Genomic DNA, 17602 nt, shown 5'->3' with positions numbered 1-17602 from the left:
ACCATATCAGAATTAATCTTTCATACAAAAAAAAACAGCTTTGAGCTTATATTTGGTCCATCCCAATATCTCCTCAACCACTAATGCAATATGTTGATTTGAATATTGAATTTATACGGTTTATTCTTCGACTACCAGCTCTGAAAGTGAAATACTCAATCTCACGTTCAAGTAAAGAACTCTGCTTGATTTGTTTTAAAATTTTCATTCAATTTTATCAAGTGCTTCCTTTATCAGTGGTTCCCAAACATTTTTGGGTTAATGCGCCCTTGACCCTCAGACTATATCCCCAGCACTCTCCTCTTCCTTTCCAGCCATTACGTAAAAATATAAAAGAATTTGTTAACAATGCACAGTGAAAGGAAATTAAAAACTGCAAATTCAAGCCAGTGACAAATAATTGCAAAATTATTTCAATCCATCTAAAGCTATAAAATTATTTCTTTATTTAATTGCAGTAAAAACAATTTTCATCAACAATTTTAGAATGTACATTAGTCCAGCTATTTCATTGCTTTTTCACCTTTCCATGAGATGGATGGGCTTAGTGCAGTAATATCAGCTTCACAACGTTAGGCTGAATGTCACTCAGAAGGAGTGTCAGATTTGCAAGTTCACTGCAAAATACTTTGTAGTCTAATTTGTTGCTTGGAAAGAAGTGGGCTACTACACTGAAACTGTGTTTCACTAAATTATGTTGGAAAGGCGATTAAAGAACATCTTGACCTTTTTCGACAGTGCAGGATTTATTTCTCCAATGACCAATCTTAATATATTTTTTAACCCTTGTTTCAACTCAGAATCATTTTGTAGCAAGATCAGTTATTCCTCCATTATTCCTGTAAGTTCCTCATTACAAGTGTTCAAGAATGGGTTGTTACCCAATCTGGAATTTAGATTGAGAAAAAATCTTGAAAACACTGACATGTCGTTATGCAACTCACCTAGGTGGGTGTAGTATAGTTGTAGGTCATCATCTGGAAGTCTACAGAGAGGCTCAAACATTGGAAAAGGTTGCACATAAATAGGGTTAACTTGGACAGAAATCTGGAGATGACCGATTTGGCTTTCACATTATTCCCTTGCAAATGATTGATTTCATTAAGCTTTGTGAATAATTCTTACAAATAAGCAATGTCATGCCTAATATTCTTGAGTTGATTATTGAATGAAGCATTCGGGGCTTTCTTCAAAAATTTTGGCAGTTTCCTTTTGAGAGCCACCTGACTTCTGTATGCAACAGCAAGTGCTCAAACTATTCTCAATCTCAATTCTCAAAATAGTTGAGAATTGGGAGCATGGGACTTGATTTTATTATTTGATTGTTTAATGATTTGTGTTTCCAATCACATAGGGATTTTGCAATAAGATGTCTGTGAATTACACAGTGAATGATAAATATGTTAGATACAATTTTTTTTCAAGTAACTAGTAACCCCATGGTGGCATCTTGTCATTGATGGCATCCCATCTGTTCAACCATCAAGAATGTTGGTGAGTGAAATGTCCTATGAGCCCATGGTATTACTGGAAAGACTCTAGTGTGGGTAAAGCAATGGCAGATTGGCAGAAGGCAGAGTGTAGGAATGAAGGGAGCCTTTTCTGACTGGTTGTCCATGACTAGTAGTGTTTCACAGGGGTTTGTATTGGGAATGGTTCTTTTTGCATTATATGTCAATGATTTGGCAGATGGTATCGATGGCTTTGTTGAAAAATTTGCAGATAATATGAAGATAGGTGTAGGGGCAGGTACTTTTGAGGAAGTGGAGAGGCTACAGAAGGACTTGGATTAGGTGAATGGGCAAAGAAATGGCAGATGAAATATAGTGTCAGGAAGTGTATGGTCATGCACTTTGGTAGAAGAAATGAAAGGGTAGATTATTTTCTAAATGGGGTTAAGTTTCAAAAATCTGAGATGCAAAGGGACTTGGGAATCCTTGTGTAGGATCCCCTAAAAGTTAATTTGCAGGTTGAGCCAAATGCAATGTTAGCATTCATTTCAAGAGGACTAGGATATAAAAGCAAGGATGTAATGTTAAAACTTTATAACGTACTGGTGAGGCCTCACTTGGAATATTGTGAGCAGGTTTGGGTTCCTTATCTTAGAAAGGATGTGCTGAATTGGGAGAGGATTCAAAGCAGGTTCACGAAAACAATTCCAGGATTGAATAGCTTGTCACATTAAGAGCGTCTGATGGCTCTGGGCCTGTATTACTGGAATTCAGAAGAATGAGGAGTGACTTCATTGACATGTATTGAATGGTGAAAGGCCTTGATAGGGTGGATGTGAAGAGGATGTTTCCTGTGGTGGGAGAGTCTAAAATCAGAGAGCACAGCCTCATAATAGAGAGTCATCCCTTTAGAACAGAAATGTGGGGGAATTTCTTTAGCCAGAGTGTGGTGAATCTATGGTATTCTTTGCTACAAGCATCTGCGGAGACTGAGTCTTTATGTATATTTAATACAGAGGTTAATAGATTCTTGATTGGTCAGGGCATGGAGGGATATGGGGAGAAGGCAGGAGACTGCCTCATTTAATTTTAAAAATACCTTTTCCAAACAACAAACACACTGGCGGCTGTTGGTTGCTTGGTGCTGGTGTAAATCCATATTTCAGATACTTCATACAATAGTGTCTACGCTTTTCATCTCGTTTGATCTGCTTGTATCAATTTCATTATGGATTAACAACCACACCTATTGTTTAAGTCCAACCTGAAGCACTGCAGTCAATAAAGGGGAAAGTTATGCCATCATAACAGCTTAGACAAAACCTAACTGTCTGCCTGAAGTACATAAATTGGGGCAGCGATATCTTCATTGGGCCATGGATTAAAGAAATGTGGTCAAGACCATTTGAAAAGGCAGATTCTATACCCCATTGATCGTCATACTTTAATTCACAGGAATTGCATCAATGTGTGATTAATCTATGGGTATCATACTAGCTAACACTGTGCTACAGTATTGAATGGCAATAATGTGCGGGCTGGGCCAGGAAATAACACTGTCTCTTCAGTTCAGATTTCTCATGATATGCAAAATACAGAAGTACCATATTGCTCTTCAACAACTAAACACACTTTGAGCAAAGCCTAAGAAAATGTTCGGGTAGCAAGAGATGAGGTGATTAAATGATCATTGTAAATTGAGGGGCTGAAGATCAAATGTTTATAGTAAATATTCTATTCCCTAAATGAAGCCTTTAATCCCTCAGCTGCCTCCCTATCTACTGAGTGCCTCCCACCTCCCCCTTGGAAAGTCCCATCACCCCTGGGGGGGGGGGCAATATCACCCACCTTGGGAACCACTCTTTTATATGCTTACGTGACTTCATACAAATGGCTACATTCCCTCCTCCTCCTCCACCCCCAACCAGTAAATAGATTTTGTTACATTTATCAATTGAACTTTGATCCAGACATCAGAGAAGCTCCCTGTCTAGATAGCTTTAAGCTGCAGTTCTACTCAGTTTAACTATATCCATTAATATATTTGTACTCTGACCTTATATATTCATTTTCCTTTCCCTCCTCCATATAATTCCATATATGTTTTTAAATAAGCCACATCCTTTCTGAAACTACTTTTCCAGCGGTTCATACTTTACAAACAGATGTTCCAGTGACCCACCTATAAACTTAATTTTCATATTAGGAGCCAATATTAATGAATATCAAATAGGTAAAGTGCTCCTGTTCACTTCATTTCTCAAAAGAATTTTAATGTAAATAGCATTTATTTACTATAATTACATTTTTTCCTTTGCCATTACTTGTCAAAGGGCTAAAATACTCTTTCTTAGAGAGCTAAAAGTGGGAAAAATAGAAGAAAAAAGCTTTGCAACACGCACAGAATGCTCAGGTTCCTCTAGCATTTTGTGTGTGTTGCTTGGATTTCTAGCATCTGCAGATTTTCTCTTGTTTGAGAAAAAAACTTATTTGCTGTGCTCTAACATGTTTGCTTTTGCATCGTTGCATTTATTTTCAGAAACATGGCTTCTACAACTGTTAAAGTAGCAGGAATTGGGGCTTTTGAAATGAAGTTCGGGAAGGAAGATAACTTTTTGAAAGGTAGCTTTGAATCAGAGCTGAGTTTAACTTGCAAAATTGACAAGTCATCCTAGTTATTCTGATATTAAAGAATTTGTTTTAAACTTCAAACATCTTCCTTTCAAACTCATTTATTTCCAACAGTTTATTCCCAGTTTTTAATTGTGTATGATTTGTGACTTTAAATTTTTTTTTACCATTGTAGATATACCACATTTCTCTATTTACAAGGTAAAATAATGTTATGATTTATTATTTCAACCCAAGATTTTGTAGATCTCAAAATATCACTATAGCTTGTATAATGTCTTTGGATAAAACAAAATAAATCTGAGAAGATGTTTTCTTGTGGCTAAATGCTGTCCAAGATGTTTTAAAAATTTATTTTTTCAATTTAACTGCAGACATTCCATGTAAAGCAATATGCTAAGTGATAATGAAATTGCACTGTGCTATTTAGAAAGAGTAATAGTGAAGAAAAGGAGGTGACCCATGTCTTTGGTTATACCACGTTGTGCTACAAATTTACCTTGTGTCATTGTTCTTTAGTATTTCTATTGACAAAACATTTTGCTGCTTTGAAAAATATCTGGTGTTCCACAATACTGCAGTGATCTTGCAGTGCTGTGGCATAGTTCTTTTGCATTCTTCACTCTAATTGTACATTTTCTTTTCAGACATTCATACTGTATATTTATTCTGTTTGTGCTGTTACGTATGCTCCTCATATTTAATAGAGGTTTTCGAAGTTTACTGGCTCCAGTTTAGTTCCTAACAATTCTAAAATGAAATAAATAAATGGAACATTCTAGTATTCTGAGTTTCTCTTTTACATACCATCAGCTCTGTTGTGGAAGAATTAATTCTTTAAAACTATAGTAGGTTTGTTCTGTTGTTACTCATATTGAGATTTGCATACAGTTATGAAAATATAAGCATAAGATGCTGTCCTATTAAGATGGGAGGGGACAAAAAATTTTTAGTAAATGGGGACAAAATCAAATCAAGAGCTACACGGGAACAAGCGGAAAAAAACAGTTATTTGTTAGATTTTTAACACATTTATATGGACTTTATTGCATGGTTCAAATGAGTTCTTAACTCAAAACAAGTAACCAAAATAAATGTGCGCTGAATTCTCACAGGCATCTGCTAAACCAGCCTTGTTGATATACTTTATACAATGTAAGATTTTGCATTGGAATTGAACATTGCAGAAGTCTAAATGTCCCATTTAGTGAAGATGGCATCTTGAAAAAGTAGTTAGTGTAGTGAGGAAGATGTTGCTTTCAGTTCAAAATTCAATTTGGAGCTACCAGAAACTGAAGGTCTAAAATTTGGGAAGCAATTACTAAATTTGAAGTGTCACTTTTTCTTTTGGACCATATCTTATATTTTTGCACCATTAAATAGAGAAGTACAATATAAGGGCTTATGAACTCTTATACCTCACTGAGGTGGAGAGCCTCAGTGCCTTGCTAACCCACATATAAACATCATGATTTGGGAGATTATGCTATCTCTAAAAGTTTAAATAATTGTCCTCTTTACTAATTTAAGTGCATTCATTACTTCAAAAAAATAAGCATTTTCCATGCCTCTACAGAATGTATACTCAACCTAATACCCCACTATCAATATCCTAGGTATTACCAATCACCTCAAATGGAACTGGAGTAGCCATGTACACAGTGGGGGCTACAAGAGCAGGCCAGAGGCTAGGAATCCTGCGGTGGCTAACTTGCCATTCAATTCCCTAAAGTCTGCCCACTGTCTACAAGGTTCAAGTCAGGACCATGATAGAATACCCTCTACTTACCTGGATGAGAGCAGCTTCGTCTCCACTCAAGATGCCTAACACCATACAGGACATAGTAGCTGCTTGATAGGCACCTCATTCACAACCATTCACTCATTTCACCACTGATGCACAGTAGCAGCAGTGTGTACTGCATGATGCACAGTAGCAGCAGTGTGTACTGCATGATGCACTGCAGCAACTTAAAAAAAGGCTCCTTAGAAAGCACTTCTAAACCCATATCCTCTTCTATTTAGAAGGAAAAGGACATTAAAAACATCGGTGCATTATCAGCTGGAAGGTTTCTTCCAAAGCACACGCAGTCCTGACTTGGAAATATATTGTTGTTCCTTCAAAGTTATTGGGTCAAAATCCTGGAACACACTCTACCAGCATTGTGGGTGTATTCACAACACAAGGACTGCAGTAGTTCAAGAAGGCAGCTGAGCCCCAACTTTTCAAGGACAATGAGGGATGGGAAATTAAGTGCTGGTGCAGCCTGCAAAACCCACAACACTTGAATATAAAAGAAAAGTAGAAATATATTTTTGTGGTGTACAATGTATTGCATAATCTGACAAATGAGTTGCTGATGTAAATATTAATGCAGAATATTTTTGTGATGCAGGTATTTTGTTCTGAACTGCGAGTTGGGCGTACTGCAGTACTTTGTAAATGAGCAGTGCAAAGGTCAGAAGCCGCGAGGAGTTCTATATTTGTCTGGTGCAGTGATCTCGTTCAGTGATGAAGTTTCTCACATGTTTATAGTTCAAGCTGCCAGTGGTGAACTGTATAAACTCAGAGGTACTGAACACTATTATATTTTAAATAAGAAAATACTGCATCAGTTTTATTCCTGAAAATCCCAAGAACTTCAGTGATTATAAGCATGTTATAGAAGTGTATATATATGAGATATGATTCTATATGAATTTCACTTTTATGGTTATTAATCTTATTTCAATTTATGAAATTGTAAAGAAGCATGCACTTAAATTTGATAATTTGATTTTTGTTTTCAGAAAGTTCAAATTAATGAAATAAAAACAGCGATCCATAATTGGAGGAGTCTCTTAATCAGCTAGAGACTTGAAATGTTGATTCTCAGAAAGGAGAAAAAACACTTTATAATTGGAAACATTTCCATCCTGACGCAAAGAAATGTTTGAGGGAGAAAGATACAAATATTTTTAAAATTAGAAGATCTCATACTTTGAACTTTTAAGAAGCTTGCAGTCTTCTTGTGTTTCAGTATCCAGTTAGTTATATTTGACGGCGAAAAAGCTTTTGAACTGATGTGGAAATTATTTAAAATAGTATCTAAATAAAACCACTGAGTAAGTTTGGGAAAATGTACAATGTATGTATATGCACATATAATTGAAGAATAGTTTTCAGATTCCTACATACAGCAATCCTTAAGCAAAAGATGAAATGGATTTAAGATGTACTGCATCAAAAGAATACTAGCACTTCCTCCCCCATACAATCAGTTCTAACTCCTCTATTGTAGTTGGTCAACTTGGAAGGTTTTCTTTTGTAGACTTATTTCAAATGTATTTTTCTTTTGCCATTCTTTAAATTAAAGGAGATTTTCTCCTTTTTCCAAAATAAAAATTCTCATAAACTGTCATTAGCTGTATATAATGTACAGATTTAGGAACAACAATAATGATGACTTAATGGTAGGCACTGTTGTTAAAATACAAATCAAAAGTAAATGTGACCAAGAGTGTGTCATTTCTAGCTGATCTCTTTTTTGAATTAGCATTTTGTGCTTGTCTTCCAGCACATCATGTTGTAATATTTACATTTTAGTTGACTATTAAGGGCATTTAAATGGTAATTAACAACATAAACCCTTAACAGTATGATTATTAATGATTATGTACCATCCTCTTGCCTAGAAAGTGAACAGCCATGAGCATCAAGTTTCAGTCTTATGGATGCAAATTGTTTGAAGGTTTAATGAAAACATTGCCATAATCATAACCATCCTATCAAGACTTTTAATTGAATATTACCTTTGGGCAAACACTTGAAATCAATAAATAGTGATTTAAAATTTATGATATGTAGAAGTGTTATTATCTCATGAACATCATTATGTTAAAAACACTAAAGCAAGCAGTTGTAGATACACAGCTGATTGACATCTGTAAACATAGAATTTAGAGCTGATGTTTACAGTCAGTGATAAAGGCAAGGTGTTTTAGCCAAGTAGTAGAAAGGGGTATGGTTTAGGTTTATGTACTTAGACTTTTTGAATGTATTTCATAACATGTTTTATGTGTCCTCTTACAAGGAATATCAGATGATTGATAAGTAATCCACTTGTATTGATAGAAAATTGATGGACTGGAAAGCAGATTAAGGCTTATGGATTTAACTTGGGTAGAAATGAATTGTAAATGTACAGTAGAAACCTACACAGAAGAAGATTTTGCTCTCCCTATCTGGATGCTTTGGTCAGACTCAAGAATGATATTGCAGTTTTGATACAAAGTAGATGGTCAGCAAACATTGTGACCCATGATGAATGCAACCCAGAAGATAACTACACAGATGGCATATATAATCTAATGAAAAAGATTTTCTTTTCCACTAAAATAGGAGAATGTAATGAACTTAAAGTGTGAAGAAATAGAGGGATATTTGCAAGTAAATGCAATTCTTGAAGATTGGATGGAAATAATTAAAACCACGAAAGCATGCACTACAATAGGGAAGAGCCAAGGATACATTTGTCCAATCTGTTTGTTGAAAGTTGGGTAAATTTATGGACAGCAAATCTTAGATTTTTAAACTGATAGAAGTCATAAGTGCATGATAGGTTCATCAGAAATTAGAATTAAAAGTTGTATGGAGTGACTGAAATTATTTTGCTCTAATGAATAACTGTATTGGGAGCCTTGTACGTTGTAAACCTCTGAAGAGTGAGGGTTAAGCTGTTTGGGTGAGGACGATAAATCAAGAAAATGAAGTTATCAGAGAGAATAAAGAGGAAGGAGATTTTTGCTTATTTGGGGAATTATTGGAATATAGAATGTTTCCTCATACAGAGACAGTTATTGAAGGTTAGCAAGGTAATTATTTGATGTAAACATGGATACGTTGTGATAAAAACTTGTGGACAGGGCATCTAGTATTAAGTTGCTTCAATCAAGATCTTCTTTAGTTTTATGGCTTTATTTATGTTGCCAAATAACATCTAATTACTGAAACGATTATGGATTGCTGACTGGCAAAATGTTCACCACAGCAATGTCAGCTTCCTCGTAGCTGACTTCTGGATACCTAATAAGATAAATATCATAATTTAAAAGATGTTGCCTTGGTCTTATATGCATGGAGAATGAATGAGTTTAGATGATGTGTGTGTCATTTTACTTTGTATAGTGCCATTTGACTCCTGATGCAAGAAGTTTCTTCACTGCAGGTAGAATTTTAGGAAATCCACTGAGTGACTATTACAGATTTAAATACTGTAGGTTCAAAGCTGTTTTATTATTGCATAACGAGCATAAAGATACATATGCAGAGAGTTAGGCTTGCTGGGGAGTAAAATATGATCTAAATAATGACTCAGTGGATGTGAGTAAGGATCTTTGTGTTGTGGCTATATTGTGTTTTTTTTTAAAAAAAAAGTAAGATGCCAACATTGTAGTCAAGGAAGAGTGTAAAACTTCAGGTTGGACAAACATTATGAGGAAGTATCTTAAAACAAAAAATTCCAAACAGATTAAAAAAATCTCTAGGCTGTTAATTAAAATAATTGACGAAAAACTATAAGCTATACTTTTATTTTCCAATCCTTTCTGGTTATGTTCTTCCAATACATTGTATCATTGTTTTAAAAGGGAGAGAAGGTAATGAACAATTAAACTTTAATAGTAGCCAAATTATTAGAGTCAATTCTGAAGCTTGGCAGTAACCCTCATTTGGAAAGAAAAAAGTTACATCATGGGCAACCTGGATTTATAATGGAAGGGCCAATATAGATGAACTTCATGGAATCTTCTGTGGTGGTAGGATTGATGAGGACAGTAAGAGTATTGTAGTCCACATAAATTTCTGCAAGACTGTTGTCAAGATTCTATATGACTGACTAGTTTTTAGATATAAGTAGAAACCTACAGAATCTGAGATAAAAGGGGCAAATAAGACTCAAACTGGCTAATGGCAGAAAATGAAAGGTAATAGTTGATGAGTATTCTGTGTCAGGACAAGCTGTTAATTAGTAAAAGCACAGCTTGAGTAGAGTGTTCAGCTCTAGTCACTGCATTACTGGTATGATGTAATTGCACCGGAGAGTATGTAAGAGATTTAAGAGATATTGTGAGAACAAAAACATTTTAGCATTGAAGAAATATTGATAACATCAGGAAGGTTTTCATTTGGAATGGAGAAAGCTGCAGAGAGGTTTAAAGTTGTAAGAGAAATCTAAAACCATTAAATGAGGAAGAACCGTTTTCTCTTAATGGAGGCATCAAAAACCTGAGGAAAAGATTTAGAAGGAATAGGTGGAAGATGAAGAATTATTTATTTCACCCAGATGATGGATGAAAGCCATAAGAGTTGGAAAGCATAGCAACAGGCCCCCTTGGTCCATCACATCCATGCTTACTATTGTATCTCATTCTACTACATCAACTTACCCACATGAAGTTTGTAGTCTTCTTTGCCATAGCTATTTAAGTGCCTAAGCAATGCTTAGATTATATCTGTTTCCAACACCTCCTCTGGCACAGTTATTCCGTTATAACCATTCTTTCAGTGAAGAATCCTATCTTCTGATTCCCTCCAGTTCTCTCTTGCCTCAAAGCAGTTCCCTTTTGTTTTATACACCTCATTATGATAAAGACATTCTTTCTATTTACCTTACCTAGGTCTCTCAAAAATTTATATACTTTTATTGTGTTCCCCCTCAGCAACACACACAAAATGTTCAAGGAACTCAGCAAGTCAGGAAGAATCTATGGAAATGAGAAAAAACATTTGACACTTTGGGCTGAGACCCTTCATGAGGATTGTTTGAGGTTATCTATCAGCCTCTTTTACTCCAGTGAAAACAAACTCAGCCTATCCTTAATATTAATAAACCTTCCAATCTAAGCAGCCCCCTGCTGAATCTCTACCACAGCTTCTCCAGTGTAGTCACATTCTTTTTCTAGTGTAGTGACCAGAATTGCACACAACAGTCCATATATGGCCTAAGCAATGTTCTGAATGGTTGTAACATGATGTCCAAACTTTCGTATTTGATGCCTCCTCTGATGAAGGCGTGCATGACGTATGACTTTAACATCATAGTGGAATTATAGGATCATAAAGAGAGACAACATGGAAATAGACCCTTCACCCCAATAACTCCACACTGTCATCTTGCTGCTTTCAGGGAACCATCCTAGGTCTCTGTTTCATCCACAATCTTTGGGGCTCTGCCATTTACTATGTATGTCTCATTTGACTGTCTAGCTCTTTTTCTTCCAGCATGGTCTAGATGAGCTAAGTTGCCTTTTTTTTCTCTTGTGTGCTTTACTATAATTCTGTGAAAGTTGAAGATATAATTGTGTAGAATGTTCCACATTGTTAATCATATTTAATCTTCTCAAAATGATCTCAGAGATTTTGCTCGACTTTTGATTTATAGGCTCTATCCAAATTTGGCATTCTGTGATCCATCTTCAGTCACTCATTAACATGGTTAGCTTGAGGCAGAGCTGCAACTCAGTGTCTCATGATGTATCATGAGCTAAGATTTGTTTATCTTGTATGTTATGGTACAAATATAGTAGATTGTTGAGTATTTTCTCAAGATTGGTCTGCAGATTTAAAAACTGGGTACTGTGGGTAAGGATTGCAGTATATTGCAATGACAAGTTAAATCTGTTTCTAATTAATGCATAATAAATTAGAAAGCATTAAACATAAATAAAGGTATAATTTATTAGTATAAAAAGTGATCTAAAAATGGACTTGGTAAGAATGGCCGATCCCTTACTAAACATAACCAGATGCAAAGATAGGTAGGCATAGGATATAAATGAGAGAAATCATGCTTGATACCAATAATGAACACGTGCCTACATAAATTTTTAAGTTAAGAATTGATTGTTTTGACGGTGTTGACCCATTTCAAGCAATTGAGTCCATGCCCCTATTGCAATCATAGAAAATAGTTACCTATAAATGCCTTAAGTATTTTTATGGTTCATATTGTTTCTAGTTTTACAAGTCTTCAGTAGGTATGCTAAGGCTTTTCAACAAAACTGATTATATCACAGAAGCAGGGTGTTGGCTTTGGCCATCGGTTAACAAGATATATTTACATTAAAAAAAAGTATATAAAGAATAATAATACCTGATACATAGATTTTATTAACATAGAAAAAGATTTAAAATGGACCATATGTGAAATTATTAAGAGAGTGAGATTTAATGCAGAAGTAGTACTAATTTAGAAACTTAACATATTTCAGGTTTATAAAGTATTATAATTACAAATGTTTTAGACCCAATTAGTGATTGTCCATCCATTATATTTTGCATATTTTGATGTTTCAACTCTGGATCTGCCTAATTTTAGAAAGGCCTTGGTATTGTTTTGTATTCATCAGGTCTGATTTTACATTTGCCTATTTTGTGTAATCACAGCTGGTTTACTCGTTTAAGCTATTTACAAATACTTAATGAAAATGTTTAGTATAGATTGAACTACTTTGTTTTCATCTGCCATTCTTTATAACTGTTTCTTTTTAAAAGAAAACTTGGCATTTTTTTTTCTTGTATGTCTACTTTCTGCACTACAGCGGGAGATGCCAAAGAGAGATTCTACTGGGTGAACCAGCTTCAGGCTACTGCCAAGCACCACACAGACAATAATGCCAAGGTAAAGGGTTACTGTATTGAAGAACCAAAATGCTATACCCCACCCTGACATTGTGATCTAAAATGCACAATATTAACATTTAAAGCTTACACTACTTCTGTTTTGATCAAATATTGAAAGACCATTGGTAAAGTGGTAACATTACTGCACTAGTAATCCAAAGGCCTAAATTACTGATTTGCAGTAAGGAGTACCACAGTGGATAAAAAAAAAAATTTAAATTCAGTGGATTAAATTAATCTGGAAAAGCTGGTATTCATAATGAAATCACAACATGATTAAAAATCATCAAGTTCACTAATCTGTGTGTTTTGTGAATCCTTCTCCCTTTTTTTCTTTTCAACCAGCAAAGGTTGTGGCTGCCCACTGAAATGCCCTACCAAACAACTTGGTTGTTACAAACTGCTCAGGTCCAAGCAGATAGCAGCCCACTTCCACCTTTTATGTAATTTAGAATGGGTAATGAATGCCTGCCGAGTAATGCCCATTATTTGAGAATTATTAAAATTCCAAAGCAATTATAAATAATTTGAATGCTTTGGAGGTATTTTGTGTAAAACAAAATTAAATATAAACCATGATTATAGCCAGAAACTTGTGTGAAACTTGCTTCAATGTACTTACCAATGTGGCTGGTTCATAACTCTTAAAAGTAATATTTTAAGTTATCCGTTATTTAAATTTAAGGACTATTTGTCCGTGACTATGTTTGCTAAATGCCTAAAATGATTGTTACTTTTTATTTTTGGAGTTTTTCTGTTTGATATAGACAAATAGATGGAGACTTTGGATCTAGCATTTTGTTTTCAAATATGAATATTTGATACGTCATGACAATGTGTGTGATGGTTTATTCATGGCTACATAGCCATGTTGCATTGGATAATGGACGAATAAGGTTTTTTAGAATTGAGAAGCTAACTTTGTTTCCTTTAGGTCCAGTAAGATAGATCAAAGACATATAACATGCCTTATGGCTTACTATAACAGCAGCAGCTCTCCTTAAGTTAACTCATTTATGGCTTAGCCGAATCTTTTCCATCTCCACACCATTTCCCTGTTTGCTTACTCTTACAGCCTTAACAATTCAACTTATCCAGTACTCTCTTTCAGGATCATGTTTTGATTATTACCCTAGTTTTTTGTAATTTGTTGTTTATAATCTCACTGTTTCCTTTAACTATGTTTAACAAAGTTAATAGCTTTCTGAGGATATTACCAGTATAGGCATAAATGGAAAGTCAGAAGGTTTAGTATGTTTGGATTTTTAAAAGATATTTGATAAGGTATTATATAAAGTACAGTATACAATATAGCTTATGAATTTGAGGTAAATGTAAACACAGATAAAGGATTAGTTATGTACAAAACAGTGAGAAAAATAAATGAATATCAGAATCAGGTTTATTATCACCGGCATGTGATGTGAAATTTGTAAACAGCGGCAGCAGTTCAATGCAATACATAATATAGAAGAGATAAAATAATAATAAATAAGTAAATGAATTACTGAATACGTATATTGAATAGATTAAAAACATGCAAAAAAAAACAAATACTGCATATTAAAAAAGTGAAGTAGTCTCCAAGGTGGCCATTTAGGAATCGGATGGCAAAGGGAAAGAAGCTGTTCCTGAATCGCTGAGTGTGTGCCTTCAGGCTTCTGTACCTCCTACCTGATGGTAACAATGAGAAAAGGGCATGCTCTGGGTGCCAGAGGTCCTTAATAATGGATGCTGCCCTTCTGAGACACTGCTCCCTGATAATGTCTTGGGTTCTTTGTAGGGTAGTACCCAAGATGGAGCTGAATAGACTTGCAACACTCTGCAGCTTCTTTTGGTCCTGTGCTGTAGCCCCCCCCACCCCCAAAAAAAACAGACAGTGTTACAGCCTGTCAGAATGCTCTCCATGCTACATCTATAGAAGTTTTTTGAGCGTATTTGTTGATATGCCAAATGTCTTTAAACTCTTAATGAAGTCTTGTCTTATTTATAACTGCATTAATATGTTGGGACCAGTTTAGATCCTTGGCGATCTTGACACCCAGAATCTTGAAACTGCTCACTCTCGCCACTTCTCATCCCTCTATGGGGATTGGTACGTGTTCCTTTGTCTTACTCTTCCCGAAGTCCACAATCAGCTCTTGTTGAGTGCCAGGTTGTTGCTGTGCCACCACTCCACCAGTTGGCATATCTCAGTCCTGTACGCCCTCTCGTCACCCACTTGATAATTCATCTGGAAATCTTTTTATTTGGCAAAACCCAGTTATCTCCATTTCAGCCTTTTTGTGCTCTTCCATTGAGAGACAGTCTTGGCCAGTCTGACCTTTGGCCTTCTCAGCCTCTCTCTCCATAGAATATCCTTGTTCTTTTTGCAAGTCAGACTGAGCAAGAACGGTGTTCACTTGTTGCCTCTTCTGACTAAGAAACGAGAGCTAAAAATCTAAAAATCCAGGCCACTGTCTTCCTCAAATTGGTCCAAGATGAGAAGTGATCGATAATATGTGTTACTGCATCCACCTCCTTGTCAATTTGCACGGCATTCATTGTAACACTCCTCCTGCCTTTCAGATCATCCAGCTGAAGTTCTGCTGTGGTCGGCTCTTTCATGGCTTGTTTTTTGGTTCTGGATCCTTTTTGTTAGAGTGAATATGAAGTATGCTAGGATGCTTGCCATTGCATACCTTGCATGAAAGATGCTTCCGGCAATCTTTGCTGATGTGTCCAGTGCACAAACAGCCAAAGCCAACACAGTTTTCTTTTAGAAAGGCAATCTTCTCACAGTAAGCCCTTTTCTCCAACTGAGGGCATGGATCCAGAGTGTGTTGACCCTTGCAGGATAAACAAACCCTTTTGGATGATGAAAGTTCTGCAGTTCCAGGTTCAGGTTTAGCATTACTTCTCACAGTGGCTACAGTAGTGTCAAAGCTGCTTCCTTTTGCATTGGGATGAAATTGTGACTTAGTTTTACATTTTTGCTTATTGCTGATGACTGAGCATCTTGTATACTCCCAAACACTGAGTGTGTAGCAATCTTTACTTGCCCTTCTATAAAATAAACAATGTCAGGGAAAGAAATCTTATTGTCATGCCTTACAATCACTGTTCTCCATTTATTCCTAAGCATATAGGGCAATGTGGTGGTACACACCACATGTACTGCTCTTCTTCCATGGCATTGCAATAGCCTCTAAATATAAGACTAGTCTTGAAGAGCCTTCACATCTTCAGATTTCATAGGTACCTACGAAAGAATCTTTTACGTGTTGGTGGAAGCAATTTTCTGTTCATTACCAAAATGTATCTGTAGTAAAGCCCTTAGGTATCCTTTCTTAGACTCAACATGCTGGCAACCTTTGACAGGTTCTCTAGGGTGATATCTGGTGTTTAAGGAAATGGAAGCAGTCACTATAGCTATCAGTCTTGCTTTCAAAATCCCTTAACAATTGCATGATACAGCATTGGATTGCCATCAAAAATCTAAATCTCTCTTTTAGTCAAAGATGGATTGTGTTATTGTTATGCCAATAAGGTGGTTATTTCATTTTGCTTCATAATATCAATAGTACTATTTTGACGTTTATCATCTAAAATGAGCATGTTTCCATGCTGCAAGTTAATGTCCCTGTGAGCATGCCTCATTAGTACAGGCTGTTAGTAAACACCCCGAACTACCACTTGTTCATGTTTCACAGACACTTGAGGAACAAATAAATCAGCATTGACATTGAGTATTTTTGTTTCTCTTTGTGCCTCACACTTACACCATAGGACTGTCCTGCTAGAGCACTTGGAGCACTCGCCACACTTGAATCCCATAGCATATTAACTTTAGCCATATGTGCGTCAATTTCTTCCTCCAACTTGCATTGTTTCTTCCTTTTCCTTAGCTGTTCCTCTTGCTCTTCCAGTGCATGCTTGTCCTTCAATAATTATTGATGTGCAACTCATGCAATGAAATCTGTCTTTTTTAATGCATGCGGAGGAGGTTGTATGTGCAGAAGATTTTCCTCCTGCAACAGAACTTTGAGCATTGACATTAGGCACACTGTCACTCTGTTTCGCGTCATCTTGTGGGTCATCTGCTATATGCTTAATCAGAGCATGCCTTGGAATTTGAGAGACATTGTCTGGTGGATGGTGAGACATATATTCACTGTTCCAGCAACATGACCTTCAATATAACATATTTGGTTCAGCTATTGTTTCACATCCCCTATAAATGCTCTATAATAATGATCAATGCTTGAAAAAACATCTTATTTTGTCTTTCCTGCTTGAGCTTGGAAAGTAATGAGGTTAGCGTGTGATGTTGCTTAGCAACTACTTCAAAGAGGTTAGTCAAACCTCAAAATGAGATTGCATTTGTAAGGCATTTTCTTTAATTGATGGTATTAAACCTTAAATTTTGTTCACATTTGCTTTGTATTCCTTTTGAAGACTGGCGATTAGAATAGCCTTAGCTTCAGCTTTAATTTCTCTTTTGTAAGCCCCATTTGCAGGGTTGTTGGTGCCATCTCTATGCTTCAATACAATCATGTTACTTTCTCTAGTTGTGTGACTCTTTGTTCGCCTACGGCACTATCGATATTCGATTCAATAAACATAGTCAACAAATAAACTCTCTGCATCCACAGAACCTAAACCAGACCAAGCAAACAGCCCTCAGTTTAAATGTCGACAACTGGAATGTTTCAGCATTTTATTAAAACAAAGTGACAATCCCTCAGGCAGAGACCACATGACCTGCAATGGTCCCCAATGAACAGGCAGCACTGACCAATCAAATCTGTATTCAAACCACAACACACAGCATAAATCAACAAGATGTCGCAGATAATCTTACTGTAAACTGCTCGAG

The 17602-nt window shown here is 35.9% G+C and overlaps 1 protein-coding gene across 2 annotated transcripts in view; it reads left to right on the top strand.

Moving 5' to 3' along the window:
* osbpl10b (oxysterol binding protein-like 10b) overlaps positions 1-17602 on the top strand; it is a 158325-nt gene that overhangs the window by 21549 nt on the left and 119174 nt on the right. The window contains exons 2-4 of one of the 2 annotated variants that reach the window (XM_059945416.1): positions 3991-4073; positions 6479-6654; positions 12663-12742. In XM_059945416.1, coding sequence (XP_059801399.1) covers positions 6609-6654; positions 12663-12742 — 126 coding nt within the window. In that variant the 5' untranslated portion in view covers positions 3991-4073; positions 6479-6608. The remainder of the gene's footprint in view (positions 1-3990; positions 4074-6478; positions 6655-12662; positions 12743-17602) is intronic. The other variant, XM_059945415.1, reaches the window with a different exon arrangement.

Source organism: Hypanus sabinus, chromosome 20, assembly GCF_030144855.1.
Source record: "Hypanus sabinus isolate sHypSab1 chromosome 20, sHypSab1.hap1, whole genome shotgun sequence".
Classification (NCBI taxonomy): Eukaryota; Metazoa; Chordata; class Chondrichthyes; order Myliobatiformes; family Dasyatidae; genus Hypanus; species Hypanus sabinus.
Note: the sequence above shows the minus strand (reverse complement) of the source record. Positions and strands in the feature narration are given on the sequence as shown.